The 26,199-nt window shown below is 35.0% G+C and overlaps 1 protein-coding gene across 3 annotated transcripts in view; it reads left to right on the forward strand.

Annotated features, from left to right (window-relative positions):
• rnf144b (ring finger protein 144B) overlaps positions 1 to 22,205 on the forward strand; it is a 32,797-nt gene extending 10,592 nt beyond the window's left edge. For all 3 annotated transcript variants that reach the window (XM_030159236.1, XM_030159237.1, XM_030159238.1), the window contains exons 4-8: positions 1,209 to 1,269; positions 8,508 to 8,721; positions 14,167 to 14,311; positions 15,544 to 15,633; positions 21,748 to 22,205. In XM_030159236.1, the coding sequence (XP_030015096.1) occupies positions 1,209 to 1,269; positions 8,508 to 8,721; positions 14,167 to 14,311; positions 15,544 to 15,633; positions 21,748 to 21,921 (684 nt within the window). In that variant the 3' untranslated portion in view covers positions 21,922 to 22,205. The remainder of the gene's footprint in view (positions 1 to 1,208; positions 1,270 to 8,507; positions 8,722 to 14,166; positions 14,312 to 15,543; positions 15,634 to 21,747) is intronic.
• Positions 22,206 to 26,199: the final 3,994 nt, after the last annotated feature.

The following is a 26,199-nucleotide window of genomic DNA, read 5'->3' on the forward strand; positions in this document are numbered from 1 at the left end:
TTTTGAGTAAATATCCATGATGCTCAGTGAAGAGTATCAGTAAATATTCCATTCAAAAACGTCTAAAACTACACGATCTTGTCGACCTTAATACTCTTATTATAATGTATAAAGCCCATGACCATATGATCCCCTACAGTCTACAGGAGATATTTGAGCCCAGGCAAAGTAATTATAATTTAAGTGTAACTGAAATCCACAAGAAAATGAAGTGTAGAGCCAACATAAAAAGCTTGTGTATCTCTGTTAGAGGGATACATCTGTGGGATAATCTGGAGCAAAAGTTTAAAATGTCATCTTCAATTTGTGTGTTTAAAAGGATGAATAAATCCACTATAATAAAAAAATATAGAACATTATCTGAATAAGTGAATATCTAGTTATAACATAGAAGTACTCATAAAATAAGATATTACTGTAATTAATTAATTATCAAGATAAGAAGATATTATCATATTTATTGATCATTGTATTTGTAGTAAATATTTAAAGTGCACATAAATATTGTAGTTTTTATTAAAAACGGTTGACTATGTAAATCTGATTGTGTGTAAGGTGACCAAAAAATTGTATGTGAATAGTTTGTATTGATGTTTTGTGTTGTTGTGAAAATATACAGAAAAAAAGCGTGTTAACAAAGCAAAGGAAGTGGATTTAATTGAATTATTAGTTTGTAAAAAGGGGATGGGAGTCAATAAGTTATACTTCTTCCCACTCCTATTCGAGCAGAGAAAAATTTTGTTTGACTATGTTGTATGGTTCTTGGTTATCTCATGATTTTATGTGCTTGAAATAATCCAATCCAATCCAACTTTATTTATATAGCACTTTAAAACAACTGCAGTGGAGCAAAGTGCTGTACAGAATAATTAAAACCAAAATAGATCAATAAAATACAGAATAGATTTAAAGCCATAGAAACTGTACAAAAAAGAAAAAAAACTGCTATACAGAAGAATAAATAAAACCCAAATAAAAAGAATAGAATACAAGAATAGATGAAAAGCCATACTAAACTACACTAATAAACTAACTAACTAATTATCCTCTTTCTCCATGTGGGAACGTCTTGACCAGCTTATCCTTTTCCTCACATTCTCACTTCATCATGAGCTTTAAAAATCTTTATCAGTACATGCAACCGTCTCTAAGAGGTGAGAGGAGAGAGAGTGAATAAAGTGGATTCTGTGGGTTCTCTGTGCTTGCAGATAGCTGATTTGTCCTCGTTGGACCAGGCAGAGCTGTATCAGCGTCTTAAGTTTGAGCGAGGTGAGTATCGTTGCATTATCACAATGACGACCGTGGAGGGGCTCTGGGCTTTTCCAGGTCACACATCAGCTTGAGGCGTTACATTAAGCAGCCCTGCAGAGCAATGGGCTTCACATGCCTGGGATATTCCAGAGCTGCTGCCCTTTTCCCAACCAGATCAGGCTCTGTGTCACTATGCAGAGAAAACTGAACTAATGAGCTTTTCTGTGCTGTTACATTGTGTTATCTGTGTGGAACCAAATGCACTGTGAGTTGTGGGAATGTTTGTGAAGGCGTATTGAATCTCTGCCTCTCACACTGCACATTTGGAAGCAGAAATATGGCCTTCTGTTGACATTGACTAACTGCAAACAGAGGTCAGTTTACCTTGTTGCTATATTGGTCTTTACCAGTTGCACAATAACAATACGCTGCGAAGCCAATAATAGTTATTGCTGTAAGTCATATGCCATGTAATATTGAAAGTATAAAGAAGTGCAAAGTACAGGCGGTTGTGTAACAGTGTTGTGATTCACAATGAAAAGTGTGAGGCGGTAAAGGGATCGGACTCAGCTCTAGTTGTGAAACATGTCTGATTGGCAAACTCAGAGTTAGAGATGAGGAAAAGCAGAAAAATAGTGGAAAAAAACCATCAGGAGAGCTAAAAATAGACTGTAGAACCCAGATACTATCATGTAATATTCATTTACAGACATAAAAAAGGCCTAAAGAACAAATATTTTAATTCTTAAAATAGAATTCATTTAACTAAACCAGACTAATTCTACCTCTGCTAATTCTTTATCCATGATCTTAATCTCATGTGAATATTCTGTGTCTGAAATAGAAATTCCACTGTAGATGATCTGCCCGAGGGGTGGTAATAATAGTCCTGTGCAAATCAACATCTGCTTGATTTGATATGCAATATTTTTTTAATTATTCCAAGTATTTTTTCTGCCTGATTCCTGGTCGAGGACTGATGAATATAAAAACTAAGTTATAATAAGACAATTGCAGGTGTGAAGTATAAAAATAAATGGAAACAGTTATAATAGAGAAGTGGTTTGCAGTATTTTTGTTTTGTTTGTTTTTTTAACTGATTTTAACAAAACCTTAGATTATACTTGTTTACATGACATATAGTGCAAAACAATATACTTTTTTAAGCTGTAGGGAGCCATCTGACACATTTTTAATAGTGATTCAGGGTATGAACTGTTATATAATTTATTTTCTCAGTTATTTAAGAGGTAAAATGATCATATAGAGCTGCTGTATGTGTTTGACAGACTTTGAGGGGTCATTTTTAGTGTTTTTTTTCCAACTGTCTTTATTAAATTTTATTATATTTTTACAACAATAGATGGCTCAGCACAACACCTGGTCTACATGAAAATAAAAATATGAAGCTGTTGGAAGATAAACAGAGTAAGAAAAAACAGTAGACTAATCAAAGATAAAGCAAAAAGTACAGAGTATAAACTAATAATGAGGATAAAACAAAAATCAGGCAACACTGGTCCACAAGGAAAATGCTTCCAGAATAAAAGTAATGAAATTTTACCACATGAGAGTCACTGATAAAGAAAAATCAAGTCAAAAATTGCTGGTTGGCTGAACTTTCCAAGATACAACCTTGGGTCAAAATGTGAAACTCAGGAATTAACGAGAGAATGGGTTTGACTCAAAAGGAATATTTGTCTCAGAGCTACAAGATCTACTTCAAAACACTGTCTGCACATTAGAATACATTCACTTTACAGGTTCTATTTAGTGGAAGATTTATAAAACTATTAAATAAATGTACATAAACCAATACATATGTGTAATAACACTTAATCATATACCTTGAAAACATCAGCAAACCGGCACTTTTGTCATTTATTTTCCAATTAATCTTATTAAAATACGTAACATTTAGCACATTTAATGTCTGAAGCAAATCATTTCTAAAAAATTGTAGACCAGTGTAATCAAGCAGTGACAGGTGAGAACAGTAGTGATCTGACTGTGAACAGGCACCAAAGATTTTCAGTCATTGATGAGGTCTGAAAGCACAGAAGTGATTGATGAGTAAGGCTGCACGATGTTAGAAAAAACTGACATTTTGATTCTTTTTTAACCCTGCGATATATATTGCGATATGAAAAACTACTCAGGAGGATATAATAGCTGTGGTGCCGACATAAATGGTCAAACAAATCAGCTGTGTTTCCTGTTGTTGTGTCAGACACAGAGCACGTGTTTCAGTATCATCCTTCTCGTAGCCAAAATAATTCCAGATAAGTGACGAAGTCTTCCTTTTCAGTGATTTTCTCTTGTTTGTTGCTCATTTTTTAATGTTGTTACCAGCGACTCCCTCCATGTGCAGGGGGCGTGGTCTGCTTCGGCAAACTGATTAGGAATGATTGTGATTGGTGGATCGCTCAGTACAGGGTGAGTCAGAATTTCCATTTAAAGAAATTGTACTGCTAAAACGGAAACACTGATTTTTCTTTTGACCATACAGTCATATTGATGTGGTTATTGAGCATGTCTGGTGATGTAGTCATAGATTTATTGCATTGCATAAGAGAGAGAAGGTCCATTGTTTATTGGGCACTGAAATACCTGCCAACACAATGTATGCCACAGTGAACAAACTTGAAATTGACAACAGTTACAGGAGTCGGGGCTTTGCTTTCACACTCAGGACATAGGCCTACATGACAGTGCCCAGGGAGTTTTCATCACGGCAAGACCACAGCGATTGCAGGTATTATTTCCTCATCGAGTTGTCTGTTTGGGTCAGGAGAGAGAGTGGCCACCTAGATCCCCGGACTTGACCCCCCTTGATTTTTTCTTGTGGGGGTATCTTAAAAACCGTGTGTATCAGACTGTTCCACAAACTCTTCAGGAACTCCGAAATCGCATCACGGCTGAAATCCAAGCCCTACGACGAACACGAATGGCGAGAAGAGCTGTGTTAGAGATGCGACAACGAGCACAGATTTGCATCAATCTGAATGGTAGCCAGGTTGAAGGTCGTGCCGGACGACTTCGTTGAGACAAAACATTTTGATGGCGAGTAAACATGCTGTAATGGTTGACAATTTCAATTTCATTCACGGTGGCATAAACTGTGTTGGCAGATATTTCGGTGCACAATAAACAATGGACATTTCCTCTGTTATGCTATGCCATAAATCAGTGATTCAATCGTCAGACATGCTCAATAACCACATCAATATGACTGTATGATCAAAAGAAAAATAAGCATTTCCATTTCAGTGGTACAATTTCTTTAAATGAAAAGAGCGTTTTTTCTGACTCACCCTGTACAGTGTGTGTCAGGTTGAAATTAGATGAGAATGTGATAAAAAAAACACAAGCCTGGAGTGCTGCGTGGGTATCATTGGTCTTCTTTCCTAGCTTCTGGTGCTCATCAGCGTTGGGATCCAAATACTAGTTGTTTGTAAAAACTGAGGCACTCAGAGTAGGGCTGAAATTAAAAAGCCTTTATTAAAGCATGGCCAAACAAATAAAAACTGAGCTGACGTGTTGCGGCCTATGGGCCTTCATCAGGGCCGAATAGGCTTACTTGTGCCCTCCCTCGGCTTCCTGATTAAAAACCCTTATTGCTTATCTGTTTATTTCTGATAACTCACTTTATATGAAGACTCATAGTGCTCGAAATGTCTATGGTGATTGTTTTTATACTATGTATTGATCTGTTTTCTTTGTCTGTTTCAATTTTTAATACTCTAAATCTCTGTTTTTAAGGTCCGCCCAGTCATGTGACCTCTCCCTATAAATAGGAGGATCCATATGGGCGGCCTTCTTATATCAGCCGTGATGAAGGCCCATAGGCCGCAATGCGTCGGCTCAGTTTTTATTTGTTTGGCCATGCTTTAATAAAGGCTTTTTAATTTCAGCCCTACTCTGAGTACCTCAGTTTTTACAAACACTTAGATGAGAACGTGTTGAGTTCATTTACCTCCTACATTGCAGGAGCTGCGATGTGACTATTGCGCAGACGTACATTGCGATGTCGATGCTCAAACGATATATTGTGCAGCTCTACTGATGAGTTAGTAAAACAAAGATATGGAGTCCAGATTCTCATAAACTGTCCCTTTGAGGAATGAAGTAAAAAGGTCAAATATTCCATAGGAAAATTTTTTAGTGGTTTTTAATGTGTTGTCTGTTGAAAATAAATGTTATGAATGTGTTTTATGTGATACTAGATGTTGGAGTTTAGTGTATCTGCTGTTTTTAGCTCACCAGCGGAGTTATTGTGAGGGTTTCATAGTCTTCATCGTTGTCTTTGTCGTCGTCTTTGTTAGCAATTTCTTCAGAAACCTTCTCTGACGAAACTACTAGTCAGATTCACTTAAAATTACGTATGTAGCTTCTTTTGGACAATGTCTGCTAAATTTCTTCGCAGTTTTGATAAAATTAGATTTTTGATTTTTTGACAAATTTTTTAACCCTGTCATGCATAAGCCACTCCAGTGGACAGTTATTCTCCAGCTGTTCTCTTGTATATTCATGAGTTTTGTTGTTTTAGTTCCATATCAGCCAACACAGTGGACACTTCCGCACCATCTCATACCCTGACATTCAGACCATTACTGTAACTGTGCTGTTCTTGATAAACCTGATTTGCAGTGACATGTTTTAGTATAAATCAATTGTTATTTGTTAGACAAAAAGGTTTTTTTTTGCATATTATCTCCATGAAGTGAGTAATTACTAGCATTAGAATATGTTAAAATGTAGAAGACATCAGATTAGCAGTATTAAAAATGTTTTTATGTCATTGTTTTCATATCTATGTAGCTGGGATAGGCTCCAAGCGACCCCTGTGACCCTAGTGAGGATAAAGCGGGTTCTGAAAATGAATGAATGAATGTTTTCTTATCACTGTCTGATATTGGGTTTTAAACACATGTTTCTTTACTTCAAAAATTACACGCATAGGTATTTTTGTAACTCTATAGAAAGAAAACCTCAATCACATTGGTTTTTTTATGCCTAAGGAGGAAGAAAAACACTCAAGAAAAAAATCTTGACTAAGGTTTTCATAATTCATGCATGAAAGGGTTAAATATAAAAATTTGCCTTTACTTATAATGGTCCATATTTTGATGGTTTATCACATGTAAATGGTTAGAGATATCAATATAGTTCCTATTGAGCACTGATAGAAGTCATATATGGACTTTGATTGAATTAGTTGAGTTCTCCTCCAGTGAAAGTACCGCCCACTTCTATTGGGAGATTGATCTCCTGCATCCAGACCACAGGACTCTAACATAGAGACAGAACCTGACAACCTCACAAATTCAAGTTGTTATTGATTCTTGATAGAACATGCCGCTGAGATACAACGACATTGGTTCTATTTTTAGTAAAGCAGTAAAAAGGATGCCAATAAAAAGAAATAATAACACTGGGGAATAATTTGAAAAAAAAAAATTCTGTTGAGTTAGATTTTTATACTGATTTAAACTAAAATTGGCATGCTGATTCCAAAATTGCAGTCAGTTTTTTTCTAGACTGTCAAGTTTTTCCTCCACAGCTTACCCTCCAGATAAGCAAAATTCCACTGATTAGCTGTAGTAAGACTTGCCAGCTGATTACGATTGGACTCATCTACAGCTATGTGGCAACTTGTTTGTGCAGTCACAATTTTGAGACAGTGCGGTGAGAGGTGTGTGCAGCTCCCAAGAGGTCAGTACTATCAATATCTGCAAACAGAAAGCTAGCATAGTAGGAATTAAGAGGATTTGTGCTGGCTTTTCTCTTAACCTTGTAACCATGGGCATACCATTGTAAGTTCTATTTCATTACCTCCGCCAAGGAGGTTATGTTTTTGCCAGGGTTTGTTTGTTTGTTTGTTTGTTTGTCTGTCCGTTAGTGTGCAACATAACTCAAAAAGTTATGGACAGATTTTGAGGAAATTTTCAGGGTTTGTTGGAAATGGGATAAGGAAGAAATGATTAAATTTTGGTGGTGATCGGGGGTGGGGGAGCCCACGGGGGGGGGCGCAGACCAGAAAATTTCCTCAAAATCTGTCCATAACTTTTTGAGTTATGTTGCACACTAACGGACAGACAAACAAACAAACAGACAAACAAACAAACAAACCCTGGCAAAAACATAGCCTCCTTGGTGTGGGGGGGCCCACGGGGGGGGCCACTGATCAGCCTTGGTGGAGGTCTGCGCTCTCCGAGTGCTTCTAGTTTTATGCTGTTTTTTTAGTTTTCAAAGCTTCTAACTATTCCATCTTAGTGTTTTATTTCCATAGGTATATATTTCCTGTGTTCCAGATCATGTCTGCTCCTGCTACTTCTCGTCGTAAATGCCTAAACAACGCTGACTCCTTTTGCTTTATTTGTGGTAGTTTCACCATTCCAAGTCAGAGAGCAAACATCAGTGCATTTGTCAAACAAGCAAATTTTGCATATTTTAAAGTAAAACTCGGTGATCAAGACAAGCCATGGGCCCCTCACAAAGTGTACAAGCAGTTGGCATTTGGTGTCCCCGTGGTTTGGCGAGAGCAAAAAGATTGCACAGACTGTTACTTTTGTTTAGTGAAAACATCAGGATTTAACAAGAAAAATAAAATTAAAATAGAATATCCTAATCTACCGTCAGCTATAAGACCAATGCCTCATTCAGCTGAAATTCCAGTGCCAGTTTTCAAACAATTAGCTCCTCTAGAAGATCTGAGTGATGTTGAAGAACGCAGTGACAGCAATGATGCAGATTTTGAAATTCACGAGGATTCAGTTCGTTGGGGATTTGATATTTCATTGTATGTCGATATTTGAAAATTTTTATAAAACAAGCACATATCTGTTAAGTACAGTATTTTTCATATTTTTTAAGAAAACAGGGATCCTATAGTTGTAAAACTTGACGTGATAGAGAAAAACTGAGATCAGTTTTGGATTCCGCACCCAAAAATTAGTTAAAAACAGCTGTCAGACCTAACTCAACAAAAACTGTGTTCCCCAGTGTAATACATTAGCAGTGATATAAATGCACTTTTTTTCATGAATGATAAAGCAGCAGTAAATGCCAGTTGGAGGTTTTCTCACCTCAAACAAATTCAGTTTACGATCAGATAAGAAAAACCTCAGATTCTCGTGCATGTGAAGCTGCATCTGAAAATGATCAGATTTCAGATTGTGTTGCAGCTCTGCAGATAAGATTTGAGTCTATAATTCTGTCTGTTGTATAAATAAACCCACCTTTTCTTCCTGCAGGAGTGAAGCTGGACCCGACTAAAGCCTGGTGCCCGGTTCTGGAATGCCAGGCGGTTTGCAGTTTGAGCCCCGGGTCGGAGGGACAGCCCACCGCCGTGCCCTGCCCCACCTGCCGCGCCGTCTTCTGCTCCGGCTGCCGGGGGCCCTGGGGGGACGGCCATACGTGTCCCGAGCGCCAGCCCATGATGTCATCCTTGCCATCTCGTGAAAGCAGGTCAGTGAGGCACCCGCTTCCTTGAAATGACGCTGTGATGAAACCCACGCGGTGGTGTTCATTCAAGACATGGAGGAACTTAAAGTAAACACAGTTACTGCATTAGTAGGACTCGTTGACCTCTAAATGTTTGCATCGATTCTATAATTTAACCCTTTCATGCACAGTGGTCACTACAGTGGACAGTTCTTCTACAGCTGTTCTCTTGTATATTCATGGATTTTGTTATTTTAGTTTCATATCAGCCGACACAATACACAATACACTGCAATTGGTAACATTGCTGTAACTTGGCTGTTCTTGATAAACCAAATCTAACATGTTTGAGTGTAAATCAATTCTTTGGTATCGTTATTAGACTGTAATTAACAACAAAAGATTTTTTTTGGCATATTATCTCCATGAACTGACTGGTATTGAAGTTCACTACAAAGAAAAAGTTAAGGATATTCTTTTTTTTTTTTTTTTTGTCATTTTTACCATTTTTAAATAAAACTATGTCCGGTCATTTAAAAAATGTGTTTCAATTCAATTCACACACAAAAAAAGTAAAAAAAAAAACGTGCAAAAATCCCAACTGAAAAAAATAGCCTAAAAATTTTAAATATCCATAACTTTTTGTTTGTAGTGTATGTTAAAATGTGAGAAAACATCAAATTAGCAGCATTAAATGTTTTTATTTCATAGTTTTCACACAGTATATCAGTAAATACACATTTCGTTGTTTTAAAAATTAAACACACATTTTTGCAACTCCATGAAAAATAGATTCATAAAAAAAATTAGTTAATCTCATTGTTTTTTAAATGCCTAAAGAGGAATAAAGAAAAAAATCTTGATTAATGTTCTCATAATTCATGCATGAAAGGGTTAATATGTTAAAACTGAGCAGAGATGGAGAGTAACTTGAGTTATCAGGTATCTACTTTTACTCCCTACATTTTAGCACAAATACCTGCACTGTTTACTCTTTACATCCTTCAAATGGACCCAATACTTAACTCATAAAGACCTAAACAACCACCAGTGACCAAAAGCATTTACCGATCTACAATGTTTTGTACCTGATCTAACCTGAACTTTCATTATGATATCCAACCATAAAGTCTTATTGATCTTCTCTTAGCAGTAACTGACTATAAATGAGTAAATTCTGGCAGATTTAAAGGAGTTTTTGACTTAGTTACATTGAATCTTAACCCATAAAGACCCAAACGTCCACTGGGGCCCAAAACCATCTACTGATCTAAACTGTTTAATACAGGGGTCTCAGACTCATTTTCTTTCAGGGGCCACATTTAACCCCATTTGATCTCAAGTGGGCCGGACCAGTAAAATAATAACATAATAACCTATAAATAATGACAACTCCAAATTTTTGTCTGTTTTTTTTTTTCCGGGCAAAAAACCCCAATTAAATTATGAAAATACTTACTTTTATAAACTATTCAAAAAAGTGAATAACCTGAAAAAACTGAAATTTAAATTAAAAAAAAAAAACTTCAGAAAAATTATTGCAATTTTAACAATATTATGCCTCAACTTACCATTTCTACATGTGCATTATGGGTCAGATCTACAAAGACACTAAACACTTAGTGACAGGCAGAAAATTGTTAAATTTGTGCTTAATTTTCTTTAGACATTTCAGGTTGTTCATATTTGTTCAGGTATAGTTACAGGATAGTTTGTAAATGTAAATATTTCCATAATTTAATGTTATTTTTTGCACTGAAACAAAGACAAAAATTTGAAGTTGTCATTATTTATAGATATAATGTTATATTTTTTCACATCAAACAGAGAAGAAAATATGCAGTCGTTATTTTTTGTAGGTTATTATGCTATTATTAGACTGTAGATCATATTGGTCTGAATGTGGAACCTGACTGAAAATGAGTTTGATGGCCTTGACTGTGGAATTTTTGCACTTTGCAAATTCATTCATTCAATTCATTGGAACCTTTGGCGGGCCGCATTTGGCCCCCAGGCCACATGTTTGAGACCCCTGCTTTAATACCTGTTGATCCACTAATCCTGTCAATACATGTAAATAACAGAGGTAAAATGCAGTTTGTCATCTTTTCATGGTCATCAGATATGACCCATTTGTGAACGTCTGCCTCTCACTGAAGGTCTGGAAGCACAAATATGGCCTTCTGTTGATATTTACTAACTGCAAACAGAGGTCAGTTTACCTTGTTGCTATATTGGTCTTCACCAGTTGCACAATAACAATACACTGTGAAACCAGTAATAGTTACTACTGTAAGTCATATGCCGTGCAATATTGAAAGTATAAAGAAGTGCAGATTACAGGCAGTTATGTAACAGTTTTGTGATTCACGATGAAAAGTGTGAGCCGGTAAAGGGATCGGACTCCAGTTGTGAAACATGTCTGACTGGCAAACAAAAGGCTTAAAAATAGTGAAAAAAAAAAAACAAAAAACATTAGGAGCATTTAAAGGAGACTGTAGAACGCAGAACGTGTCATGTAATATTCATTTACAGACATAAAAAGGGCTAAAGAACAAATACTCACCTTGTACGGCCTGTAAATATTAGGTTTTAATTCTTAAAATAGAATCCATTTAACTAAACCACAATTTACATGGGACTAATTCTGCTTCTTGTAATTTGTTATCCATGATCTTAATCCCATGGGAATTTTCTGTGTCTAAAATAAAAAAATCTACTGTAAATAATCTGCCTGAGGGGTGGTAATAATAGTCCTGTGCAAACCAACATCTGTTTGATTTGATACGCAGTATTTTTTATTTATTCCAAGTATTTTTTCTGCCTGATTCCTGGTCGAGTACTGATGAGTATAAAAACTAAGTTATAATAAGGTGTGAAGTATAAATATAAATGAAAACAGTCATAATAGAGAAGTGGTTTACAGTATTTTTTCTGTTTGTATTTTTAACGTATTTTAACAAAACCTCAAATTATACTTGTTTACATGACATATTGTATAAAACATATAGTGAAAAATCTACTGTAAATGATCTGCCTGATGGTGGTAATATCAGTCCTGTGCAAACTAACATCTTTGTGATTATGTTTTTCCACAGACAGGTTGACATGGACAGACTGTAAACTTTCCTTCTGTTTGCTTTGATTATTAAAACCCTCCTGTGATGGTTCATGGAGTGAAACTGGTTTCACTGTTGACAACATGAACATGTGACAGGATCTGAAAACCATCAACACATCCTTATCTGTGTTTGTTTTAAGGTGGTTTTAAGAGCTCCCTCCTTTTTAATTTTTACTTGGAAGTATATATATATATATATATATATATATATATATATATTTTTTTTTTTTTTTTTTTTTTTTTTTTTTTTGCACATCATAAACAGCAAGAGCAAAATAAAAATAAAACAGCAATGATTATTGTGCAGGAGAGGATAGAAGCCAAAAAAGGCTTATGTGAACACCTAGCTGGAAATAAACAATACACAGGAAGAAGAAAAGAAAAAAAAGAATTATAACAATATTTGCAAGATTTTTGCTCAGTAAACTTTACTGCTTCAGCTTCATCTACAGAGGGAATTCGCATATCTAGTTTTATACATGTCTATCCAGTTTATCCTGTTCATACATGCAAATCTACTTCACATGTTCTTGAAACAGAGCCATAAACAGCAAATGGAACATTCTGTACTTGTCACATAGTGATATTAAAAAAAAAACATGAAATATTACCATAATATAAGTCGACTTTCATTGAAGATTTGATCAAATTTGCATCTTCAAAGATTACAACAATATTTCAGTCTTAAGTGTCTAAATCATAACCTTGCACCAGTCTAATACCTGGGTACATCCTGTTCTTTATGTTCCTCCTGGGTTTCAGAACATAATTTTTCACTAGTTTTCAAGTTTCGCAGCCGTGAGTCACTTTTCCAGTACTGGTTTCATGTTTGTGTAGCGTTCAGATCTAGGACATGACTCCACTGTGTTTCTGGCTGTGGTTCAACAAGACGATGCCCCTGTTTTTAGCCCCGCCCACAAAACTCTAATTAGCTCACATGCTTTGCCAACCATTGAAGCAGACATCCTTCAGCAAAACAACAAGCAGAACATAGTGGAGGTTTATCAGAAAACCTAAGGTTCAGATGTGCAAATCCTTCCAGAGAGTTCAGTGTCATTTAGACTCATATCCAAACTTTAACCCATAAAGACCCAGCACTACTTTTGTGTCACTTCCCAAATGAATTTTTCTCTCTATTTAACCTTTCTGAAGTGATTTATCATCCTTTTATTATAACATTCTCCCCTGTATTTAGAATTTTTCCAGTTCAAATCTAATATTTAGCTGTATTTAATTTACTGATCATGTAGATGTTCATAAAAACTCAGATTAAACTTGAGGATTATTGTATCAGAACCAGAGAAAACTGAAGAAAAAGTGACTTTTTCAATAAAATATATCATTAAATAAGCATAAACCAAGTGTGTGCATCCATTGTCATTGATCCAACTCCATGTAAAACACTGGTGAATCAATGTTGTAGAAGATGACGGTGTTTCCGTGGTAACTACAGAGCCTCTGAACGTCCAAATGGGTCATATCTGATGACCATGAAAAGATGAATAACTGTATATATATTTGTATATATATTTTTTTTGCCAAAATGTTTTTATTTAAATTTTTTTTATCATTTTAACAAACAAACAACAAACAGTGCATACATCAGATCCATGTAACCTGCCGACTACAAACACAAACATCATTATGTTTACAAAAAGAAAAAAAATTATACAAAATGTAGAAATCTGAGCATCCAACTTCAGAAACCACAGAGGTTACTTTTTCAAATGTTTGTATTGTCCTCCAGTAAATTTAGATTCTTAGCATATACAATGAAAGGATTCCAAACACGTTCAAATGACTCCTGTTCGCCCTTAAGAATATAGGAAATTTTTTTCTAGTGGAAGGGTAGAAAGCATCTGCCGTATCCACTGACTAACAGTTGGTTTATGAGTTCTTTTCCAAAATAATGAAATGCATTTTTTAGCAATAAGTAGACTGAAGTCTATAAAAATCCGTTCATTTGTTGTGAATAACTGTATTTTACACCAATTATTTACATGTATTGATAGGATTATTGGATCAACAGGTATTAAACAGTTTAGATCAGTAGATGGTTTAGGGCCTCAGTGGATGTTTGGGTCTTTATGAGTTAAGATTCAGTAACTAAGTCAAAAAGTGTCATCTTAATCTTCCAGAGTTTACTCATTTATAGTCAATTACTCTTAAGAGAAGTTCAATAAGACTTTATGTTTGGATATCATATTGAACGTTCTGGTTAGATCAGGATCTCAGGACCTGATTCAGGATTCTATGTTGTCCTCAGAGCATAAGTCCAGGTCAAAATGAGAGGTCTTTGTAGTTCCTCATGGCTCTGATCTGGTATCTTTTGTGTTTTTCTTCCTCAGGAGTCGCTCCGACAGCGACTCTGACTCACCCATCAAACAGTGTCCGATGTGTGGAATCTACATCGAGAGGAACCAGGGCTGCGCTCAGATGCTCTGTAAAAGCTGCAAACACACCTTCTGCTGGTACTGTCTGCAGAACCTGGATGTGAGTTGACCTCCTGCTTCTAAACCGCCTGCTGGGATTTTATATTCTGCAAAAAAAATAGGATTATCAAGGGAAAAAAAAAGTCTTAGAAATCTCATTTATAAATAAAGTATATCTAAGTTTGTCTGAAGATATTTGGAGGAGCAAGCGAATACTGAAGTTATATAACATAATATTTACAATAGTGTATAAACTGTAAAAATAAGAACATAAGAACATTATATTATAATAATCAGCATATGCAAGGTTGTTCTCTTTACTTTAACCCTTTTTAGACGTCATTCAAATTACCATAACTCCTGAACCTGATTGGGTGCTTTCTATTGCTAAATAAGACATTCAAGGTCAGGAATTTATCAAAATTTGGTGCAGTCTTTTGTTTTTGAAGTTACAGATGATGAACATGTTTTTTCATTGGTTGTGATAAAACCAAATTTTCTCTTATTTTTATTTTTTTTGAGTGTCTAGACTTTTATTCGAATTGTAAGAAATCTCCCCAAGCTAAATGTTCCTACAGCGTATGTTTTTGCTCAATACAAGACAAATAAGTTGTATTTTATTAAAAATCAAACGTTATAAAAATACATGATTATATTTTTAATGGCTTTGAGATTAAAATATGTTGTTATAATATTTTTTTCTGTATGACTCAAGAGGGTATTAAATCTTAAATCTGATCTACACAAAAGCTAATAATGCATTTAAGTCAGTGTTTTGGCTAACATCTGACAAATCCAAAACCAATTAAAAAAAAAAAAAAAATCTTTGTCTCCCAATATTTGTTATATGGAAAACAACTAAGTTTTTGCTTGTTTTTTTCCATAAAAATATTGGCATTTAAAGGGTTAAAATCCTGGCTGTTATTCAATATTGCATGATGTTGATCAAGACTGAAGTTGGTTATAATATTTGACCTAAAAAATTAGAAAAAATATTAATTACACTATTTTTATAGCAGTTTTTTGGAAGTGGAGGTTTTTGTTCTGACTGACTCATGTACTGGTACTCGTACATTTTTCACCATGTTCTGATGATTTATTAGAAAATGTAATTTTAGAATTCTAAGCTTTGTCAAGAGACAGACTTTAATACAAAAAAATGTGCCATATGCACTAACACAAACAAAATGATACAGATGAAGAGGAAAATTTTACCCAAATGGATAAAAATGCTGTAGTGATGGATGAGGGTTTGTGCAGTTCATGTCTTCATGCGTCTGTCTGTGATTTCAGGGCGATATCTTCTTGAGGCACTATGATAAGGGGCCGTGCAGGAATAAACTGGGACACTCCAGAGCCTCTGTGATGTGGAACCGAACCCAGGTGAGACCGAACATGCTGCATCCTAGACCCGCCCACCCGGAACTACATTATTCCATGATGTTGATTTTTGTAAAACTGTGCCATCGAAGCTTCGGGGTTGGGAGTTAAAGATTTTGGACTCCATCCCAGTAGGACGGTCTGTCAGCTCAATACGTTACAGCTGAAATACTCAATAAATATAGAGAAACGTGCAGGACAGTAAAATTTCCCTTCAGGCTCATTTCATTTTAACCCTATAAAGACTACCATTATAAAAGGCCTAGATTTCTTTATGTTTTTGCAATAAAAGTTTTAGAAAATATTTTTTTTACTAACTCTCTTGCAACTTTTTTCTAGGAAGAACCTAACTTTCAATATCTGTCCATTAATCCTCATTACTATATGTAATACATGTTTAAAACAGGGTATTATAGTAAAAAAAAAAAAAAAAAAAAAGACGGACTTGAATTTTTTATCATTATGAAAAACAACTGTAAATGTGCATTAAAAAACTTTATTAGATTAGAGAAATTAACCTTAGACTATTTTACATGTGCTTAAACATTTTAGTTTGTCTGGATCATTCTGTGTCCATGTTGTAGCTTCTTATTTTTAGTTATTTCTAGTCATGTTTAGCCTGTGTGATAGTCTCTGTTGACTTTTTGTCTAGTTGTAAACAGATCCACTCATTTCACTGACAAAAACACCCATGATCTACTTCTTTTACAGACAGTGACAGTTCTGCCCTGGTTAACTCTCTGTAAATATATATATATATATATATATATATATATATATATATATATCCTCCTGAGACCCAGAAAAGTATAAGTTTTGGCTTTTTTTTTTTTTTTTAACATTAAATAATTGCCTTTATTGAAAACAACATGATACAGCAGTTTTTTTTCTGATGCATTTTTAAAAATTTTCATAGAATGTCCTTTGAAATGGATGGTGTTTTTTTTTTTTTTAATCAATAAAGCTGTGAAATTCTCGTCTCCGATAGAGGACAAAATATGCATTGCTGGGTCTCAGGAGGATATAAAAATATACATACATTTATATAATATGTACAGCTGCAATACAGTTATCAATGAAATATGCAAACCAGAAAAATACAGACAAAAATAGTGGGAAAAAAAAAGTAAAACTCAACAAAAACATAGCAAAACACACTAGTAGAATACTCCAAAACAGCACGGTCACTATGATATACAATTATTTACAAGAATTCACAACAAAAACACAGTTAAAACTTTACTAAAATGCTGCTAAAAGTTATAAAAATCTTCCATCTCTCTCTCACTGACTGCACTCTGCTGCTCTCTGCTCCACCCACTTCCACCTCTCACTCTTTATAACTTTCAGATGGTGTTTGAATTTTGTCAATTGCGAGAACGGTTCGGGAGTTACGTTAATTTGAATGCCGTAAAATGCAAAACATGGAGACACACATGGTCTTAAAAGGGTTCATTCAAATTAAACGTCTGCTGCTGCTTTTACAAACACGTTTCTCTATAAACGTCGCTGTTGTTTTCCAGTTTCATTCCTCCTCAGTCGTCCTCTATCAGACATGAAACTCGACTAATCCCACTAATCTCACATTCCTGCTCTGTAATGACAACAAATGGCCACAAAACCTGCTTTCCTGCATGTTTTGGAGCCTTTATGACATGATTCTCCACCTGATACTCTATGTGGACAAAAGTATTGGGACACATCATGGCTACGGCTGTAAAATATCCTGTTCATGATGATTTAAGATATAAACATCAATATTTCCTTAAAGTTTAATGGGAGATTTTTCTTCCTATGAAAGTAGATGGTTAGTTGTGGTAGAATATGATTATTTACAGCCAGAGCATGAAAACTATTTTTAGAAATTTAGAGAACATTTAAAATTATAGTCATGGATAAAAAATAAAAAGAAATCAATGTTGAGAGAAATTAAGTAAAAATCATCTTTGATGCTTTTTGGAAGCAAAGATAACAATTTAAACAAAAGTAACCAATGCCATGATATTTATCCCGTATAAAACTACATATTGTTACATTTGCCGTTATTGTTTTGTATCCCACTGGAAGAAATCAAAATCTTACTAAGTGTATTTTTCTCATTTCTAGTCCAAATATCTCAACACACTTAAAATAAGACATAATCACCTAAAGAGTAACTTTTCAGTGAGATATAAGAACTTAATTTTAGACAATAGATCTTGAAAATCTTTTTTCAAGAAATTTTAAGAAAATAATTTTCACTTGTTCCATTAGCAGATTTTTTTGCTTAATACAAGCAAAAAAAATCTGCCAATGGAACAAGTGGAAAATTATCTTGGTAAGATTTCTTGAAATAAGATTTTCAAGATCTATTGTTTAAAAATAAGTTCTTTATATCTCACTGAAAAGCTCCTCTTTAGGTTCTATTAAAGTTTTTAGCCCAATAGTTTTTACTTGTACTTTTTTCTGTGTCTGGTTTGCAATTGCACAATTAGCTTATTTATCTATTTATTTATTTATTTATTCTTCTTGCTCTTTTTTTTCTCTTTCTGTTCTTCTCTCCTCGTTCTATCTTTTATATATTTTATTCTTGCTCGAGGAAAGTTAGTGTATTTTTAGAATGTAAGCTCCATTTTATGTATTTGGCTGAAGTCATTCAATCTGAACTTTTGTATTTCTGTCATGTTTAACAGTTTTCTTCCAGTATATTATGACTTCAAAATCTAAGTGATGTTTGTTATGTTGGTCGTTTGTCCGGGACAACAGATGGAAATTAGCTTCTCTGCTAAATCTGGTGCATACATCTTGTTCTTTATAACTAATGCCAATACACACTGTCCTGTACCTAAAAAGAAAAAAAAAAAAAAAAAGAGGTAATCATGTCTAATTTTAAGTGCAATGAGATATTTTGACTAGAAATGAGAAAAATACACTTGGTAAGATTAAAATTTTTACAGTGGCCAGCAAGGTTATTATCGTTAATGAAAACTAACGAAATGACGAAAACTAGAATTGTAAAAACATTTTCGTTAACTGAAATAAATAAAAACTATAATTAAAAGAAAAATGATAACTAACTGAAACTGTATTGTGTGTTTACAAAACTAACTAAAACGAATAAAAATTATGGATAAAATTCCCTTCGTTTTCGTCTTTGTCAACGTCGGATTGATACAAAAGCAATTTACTTCACTTTAGCAATTTTAGCTGCTGGCACCATACGACACTTCACGGTCCGTCGTTTAGAGTCATCTTCTCGTCCCCACTTTACCTGGAAACATGGAGACTAAAGTTGGGAGAAAGAAGCAGAGTCCTGTCTGGGATTTATTTGAATACGACGGCGAAGAAGAGAAAAGATACAACAAAACTAAAATTAATACTAAAACTAAACTAAAACTAAGCATTTAGGAAAAAAAAATTAAACTAATAAAAACTAGCAAACCAGCTCTAAAAACTAATTAAAACTAACTGAATTACAGAAAAAAAGTCAAAACTAAATAAAACTAAACTATAATGAAAAATCCAAAAACTATTAGAACCTTGGTGGCGAGACCCCTGTTAGAAAAGAAACACCTGAATTCAAAGTGTCCACATACTTTTGTCCGTATAGTGTAGCAGTGGACCTGTGAGTGTGTCTGTGTGTGACTGGTACAGGTATTTTTGTGCAGAACAGCTCATGACAGGTCTGATTACACCCAGGACCAACAGGTCGCCTTTAACAACCTGTTTGGCACAGATTCCCTCTTGGCTCCATGGAAGTGGTGTCAACACACACAAAGTGAACTTTACACTGCATTTGTACTGAGCTGGTTTATTTGTCGACTATTGAGATACAAAACATGGTTAAAGTATGTGGACACCAAGGTTATAATAGTTTTGGATTTTTCATTATAGTTTTGACCTTTTTTTTCTCTAATTCAGTTAGTTTTATTTAGTGCAATTTTAACAGTATTATTTGTCGACTTAGTGGTGGTGCACTGAATAGTACTGTCGCAAACCCCATCCCCATGTTTGCCTGGGTTTTCTTTGGGTACTCCGGCTTCTTCCCACCATCCAAAGACATGCACTAGTAGGTTAATTGGTTAACTTTTTTTTTCTATTTACCTTTTTTCAGCAATGTACATACAAAGAAGTGGAACTACAGTGCATACATTACACTGGTCAACAACAAATTTATTGTTGAAGTTTTTTGAGCCGATTTAGGATAATTTTGGTGTGCTGAATCCAAAAATCACATTAATTTTGCTCAATCAGGTCAACTTTCTGAACTATGCTACATATTGGCTTTTTAACATTTTTGCTTACATTTATGGGCATTTTCACATCATATGATACAAAATTCTTTCATATTTCTTGCAATAAACGAGTTCTGAAGATTTTACTTTTGCCAATTTATGATTAATGTTTTTTTTAATATTACAGGTGAATGAAATGGCTTCGACTAGAAGATCTTGCAAAAATAAGCCTGACGTATTCTGCTACATCTGCGGTGAATACACCATTGTACCTAACAGGAATCAAGTCACAAGTTTCATAAAGTGTTCTTACCAATCTTATTTTGGTATTAATTATTATATTTTGTGAGAAGATCAAATTTTTCAAAATCAAATTAGCAAAAAACCTGACCTGATTGAGAAAAACAGATGTCATTTTTGGATTTAGCGGTGCAAAATGGTCCTAATTCAGTTGAAAAAACCTAGACAACTTGCAAAAAACATTTTTTTGCAACCCAGTGTTATACATTGCCTTTTATATCATTTTTCCCCCATGCCCAAACTAACCCTAAGGCCCTCCGAGAAGGAGCAACAGCAGAAAAAAGAACATTACAACAAAGTCTCTGTGCTGTAGAAAATTAAGTACAAACAGTAACAAATTTATGATATGCAAAAATAATAACTGAGCCGACAGAAAACAGAAAAGAGAGATTTTTTTTTTAATTAATTGGTTCATCTAAATTGCCCATAGATGTGAGCATGATTGGTTGTTCGTCTCTAAATGTCCTGGTCATTCTTGAAAATGAGAATCAGTTCTCAACTCACCTATCTGGTTAAATGAAGGTACAATTAAAAATCATTTATGCATGTGCATCACAGATTGCAGTAGATTTACAAAGACACAAAACATTTAGTAACAGGCAGAATATTGTTAAAAATTTTAGTTTGGAATTTGGAGCTGGTTGGTTATTATTTTACTGGTCCAACCCACTTGAGATGTAATTGGACTAAATGAGTTTTACACCCTTGACTATAAATGTCTTCAGTGTAATTTCTGCACTTCAAAAATTCCTCCCAAAGATGGGAACCTATATTACCTTTGTTGCTGCAATAATATTTATTGGTGATGCAAAACTTCATGTTAATCAAGTTGTTGTCATTCTGCCTCGGACTAAGATTTATATCTACAGCCTTATTTTTCAAAGTGGACATTGTTTGTTTCCTATGATTGTTATTTTTTTCTCTGATTTCCGTCCTGTGTTACCTGTGGAGGGTTGTGGGAAGGCATTTGCAGCTGTGAAAAAGAAACTAATTGAACTGTACTTGGATGTATATGTAAGGGTAGAGACTGCGATCTGGTAGGATCGGCGATTCTACCAGTAGAGACTCCGATCGTAGTCTCTACCAGTAGAAACTCCGATCCGAACCCTAACCCTAACCCTAACCCTAACCCTAACCCTAACCCTAACCCTTCTACTGGCAGGATCGTAGTCTCTACCAGTAGAAACTCCGATCCGAACCCTAACCCTAACCCTAACCCTAACCCTAACCCTTCTACTGGCAGGATCGTAGTCTCTACCAGTAGAAACTCCGATCTGAACCCTAACCCTAACCCTAACCCTAACCCTTCTACTGGCAGGATCGGAGTTTCTACCAGTAGAGACTCTGATCGGAGTTTCTACTGGTAGAGACTACGATCAGAGTCTCTACTGGTAGAATCGCCGATCCTACCAGATCGCAGTCTCTACCCTTACATATACATTGTAATGTACTGAAAAAAGAGGAAAATCTAATAAAAACTAGGTCAAAAAAAAAAAAAAAATCATCCTACAGGCCAGATTGAAACCTGTGGCGGTCTGGTTTTAGCCCGCAGGCCGTATGTTTGACACCCCTGAACTAAACAAATGATGCTGCTGTTTCTCAGGTGGTGGGCATCCTGGTGGGCGTCAGCATCGTGGTGCTGGTGACCTCGCCGCTCCTCCTGCTGGCCTCGCCCTGCATCCTCTGCTGCGTCTGCAAACCCTGCCGAGGAAAGAAGAAAAAGAAGAAGAAGAAGAGGAAGAAGGACGTCGGGACGCCGGACGCCTCCACATCGTAGCAGCCCTGATAGATGCAGCCTTTGAAACACCATGAAACCAACAGACCACTGGGGCTGTGGAGAGGGACGGATGCCGCTGTGGGACACTAGAGTGGGTTTTCATTATGACTCCACAGACTGGAAGCCTCCTCAGTGGTGCAGTTATGTCGTCAAGGTCAAAAAAAGAACTTTCACCTTAACCCATAAAGACCCAAACATCCACTGGTGAACAAAAGCATCTACTGATCTAAAATAGACCTGTTGAGCCACTAAACCCACCAATACATGCGAATAATTGGTGTAAAATACAGTCTGTCGTCTTTTCATGGTCATCAGATCAAGGTTATTATCGTTAACGAAAACTAATGAAATGACAAAAACTAGAATCAAAAAAACATTTTTGTTAACTGAAATAAATAAAAACTGTAATTAAAAGAAAAAAATGATAACTAACTGAAACTGTATTGGATAAAAAGTATGGATGAAATTCCCTTCGTTTTTGTCAATGTCAGATTGATACAAAATCAATTTATTTTGCTCTAGCAATTTTAGCTAGCAGCACTATACGGAACTTCACTGTCTGTCACTTCTCGTCACTTGTGGTTTCCAGTCGTCTTCTGGTCCCCACTCTACCTGGAACATGGAGACTAAAGTTGGAAGAAAGGAGTAGAGTCCTGTCTGGGATTTATTTGAACATGACGGAGAAGAAGATAAAATATACGACGAAACTAAAATTAATACTAAAACTAAACTAAAACTAAGCATTTACAAAAAAGTGAAAAGTAATAAAAACTAGCAAACCTGCTCTAAAAACAAATTAAAACTAACTGAATTACAGGGAAAAAAAGTCAAAACTAAATCAAAATAAACTATAATGAAAAATCCAAAACTATTTTAACCTTGCATTAGATATGACCCATTTGGATGTTCAGTGGCTCCGTAGTTACCGTGGAAACACCGTCATCTTCTACAACATTGATTCACCAGTAAAACTCATGGAGTTGGACCAATGACAGTGGATGGAAACACTTGGTTTATGTTCAGTTTTGCTGCAAAAGTCACTTTTTCTTCAGTTTTCAGTTACTTTTGTATTTACTCTGAGGTTTGTTTGTTTTTTCTTTTTGACACTTTTTATTTATAAGCACTTTAATTTTACAAAACAAGAACAAGAAAGTGAGATCTACAGATGACAATTATAACATAAACATGCATACATCAGCCGTTTTTATTAGTATTTTCACTGTTTGTAAAGACTTTCCATTTTCTCCAGCGCCTTTTTCCCAGCTCCTCCTGGAGCTGCAGGGTCAAAGTCATGCGTTCCATGAGTCTAATGTTTTCTACAGTTGAAATGAAAAGGTCCATTGTGGGTGTTTCCTTCTGCAGCCAACATTTTGTTATGTTTTTTTTTAGCTGGTGTCAACAAAATCTTTAGGAGATAAACATCGTCTGAATCCAGTTCATCTGGGAAATAACCAAGATACGATACTGTAAAAGAGCAGCTGATGTTAATTTACTCTGAGTTTTCATGAACATCTATGTTAAATATAGGAAAATACATGATTTACAGTGAAACCTGCAAAATATAGAGGATATTGTTATAATAAATGGTGATATATCACTTAAAAAAGGTTAAATAGAGAGAAAAAATGTATTTGGGAACTGCCATAAAAGTAGCTCTGGGTCTTTATGGGTTAAGGGTCACTAAGGGCTTCTAAAAAGTCAAGTCTGAACCTGATGCGTGTAAATATTTGGAGAATGAATGTAAGTCATAGTTGTTTTCAGATGCACAACAGGTGGCGGCTGTGGATGTCAGAGTCTTCCTGGACTTGGCTTTTTCTTCACACACATGCAGTTTAAGGTTAGCCCTCATGTGCCAAACGTCATGATGCCAAACCGGCGGTGTTAGGTGCTCAAGTGCCTCGCTCTCCAGTGCCTGGTGCTTGGTTCTATTTACTTTGCCTTCCATTCTGTATTTTATCTTATGCAACACAAACATGAGACTTTAAATCCCTGAATGATGCAAAACACGCGTTCATGATGAAAGAGACGAACGGCATCACGTGTGCGCTGTATGTTCTGTAACCATAAGAAAGACGATGAGACTTCAAAGGTGCACAGAGAACTTTTCTTCTGCAAATGTTGGTTGTTTCCACCCGGCGTTCACTATGTTCCAGACCAAAGGCTCTAAAGGATAACGTGTGCTTTTCTATGTATTTATGGGTGATGTGTGTATGGTGTCCGGTTTTCATTTCTACTTCTCGGTTGATGTTTCTGCGTCAGATATTTTCTAAAAGCACCACTGTAGTTGAAATAAACATACTGGACTGATGGTGAACTTAGCGCTGTTGTGTTTGATGGTGAAGTTTTAACATGATTTAGTCACACAGGAGCAGAAATGAAACAAATAGAACGTTTCGCACTGTAAATGGTTAATGCGATAGCAGAGTTTAACCACTGAAACCGATACAAGCGAAACATCTGATGACACATAGTTCATTTTCATTCTGAAAGTTCTGCTCTGTCAGCTTGGTTTCAGTTTTACTCATTTGTTATTTAACACTTGCTCATACTTAAGCAGAAAGAGGATATTTTTTTAGAGCATTTCTAAATATTTTCGTATCCAATCCAACTTTATTTATAAAGCACTTTAAAACAACCAAAGTGGACCAAAGTGCCGTACAGGAAAAATAAATAAACACCAAAATAAAAGTAAAATACAAGAAATAGAAATAAATAAATAAATAAATAAATAAAAATACAGAAGAATAGATAAAACCTGAATAAAAGAATAAAATACAAGAAATACAAGAAAAGATTAAAAACATAAACAGCTGTACAATTATAAACAATAAATAAGAACAATAAACTAATACCAAATAATGTATGGGTGTATGGTATGGGTACGTCTATGAATCTGGTCCTAAAAACAGGACATGAGAGCTAAAAATTCAAATGAGATGTAGACTAGTGTTATGAAGCAAGTTTGGAAGCACTTTGGGTCTATTTTAAAAATAAATACTGAGATAAAAGAGAAACTGTTTTTCAGATAAAACACATTTTTATATTTATTCATTCATTCATTCATTTTCTGAACCCCCTTTATCCTCACTAGGGTCGTGGGGGTCGCTGGATTTTTATATTATTTTACATTATATTTAATACAAAAATCTGTATGTGACATGGTCCAAAAGACACGAAAATTATGCGCTACTATTTTTTTTTTTAATATCTCTTAATTCTCTCACAGGTACATTTTGAGAATTGAACTAATTATGCAAGACAAAGTGTTTCACAAAAATGCCTGCTGTTGCAAAATCGTTAGCGATTTATATGCATGTAACTGGGCAGGTTCTGTATGTAATGCACGTGGACACGATGGGTTACACACAAAACCTGGAATAAGACTGAGATTCATGAAAAACCTGCATGTCTGGATTACAAAAACCACTAGAATCATTAAATTTAACACAGTGTCTTTATATATAGGGCTATATAAGACCATTTACAGCCATGTTTTCAAGATAAAATGTACTGACACCTATAGGTCATGTCCCAATTTTAGTCCAATTTTTGGCCCCAATATTTTATTAAAAATTCATTAATTTTGGGATGGCTCAGAGTAAGAGTACACATTTTTTTTGCATTTATCTGAGGTCATCATTAGGTACATCCTGGGGGGAAATATGTCTACATTTCTGTTTTATTATTGGGTCTAAAAAGTTAGTAAACTGCCAGTTACCAAAATAAACCAAGTTTCATAGAAGCACCCGTATAGAAAAACTTAAATTCTGTCCGACTTCATGTTCTATCTTTGCTGCCATAACTCAGCATTCAGCCAAAGGAATATATTTTAATATATAGTACTGTGTAAAAGTCCTATTCCACCATCAGGTTTGTTGATTTAATGAAGTTCTAATGACCACACATATGCATTTGTCTCTATATTTAGACCTATAGGATATATTATTATTATATTATTATATTTGGATATATGTGAAATATGTACAACAGTAAAAACAAACGTTTCAGGGAACAAACAGCTTCTATAAACCAAAGTGGTCATATTTAGTGTGACCTCCCTTTGCATTTAACATATCTTTAACCCTTTTCTTCAGACGATATGAGATCTATGGCGTTAATTTTCTTACTTTTAATACCAAGTTTCATTCAACACGTGTCAGATTTTTCCAATGATGTTTCTGACTTTAACCTTTACAACACATTTAGTTAATTTTTTCATATTTCCTGTATTTTCTTGTTGTATCTGAAGAAAAGAGAATTTTAAACAGATATGTGCGT

This window comes from Sphaeramia orbicularis, chromosome 16 (assembly GCF_902148855.1).
Source record: "Sphaeramia orbicularis chromosome 16, fSphaOr1.1, whole genome shotgun sequence".
Taxonomy (NCBI): Eukaryota; Metazoa; Chordata; class Actinopteri; order Kurtiformes; family Apogonidae; genus Sphaeramia; species Sphaeramia orbicularis.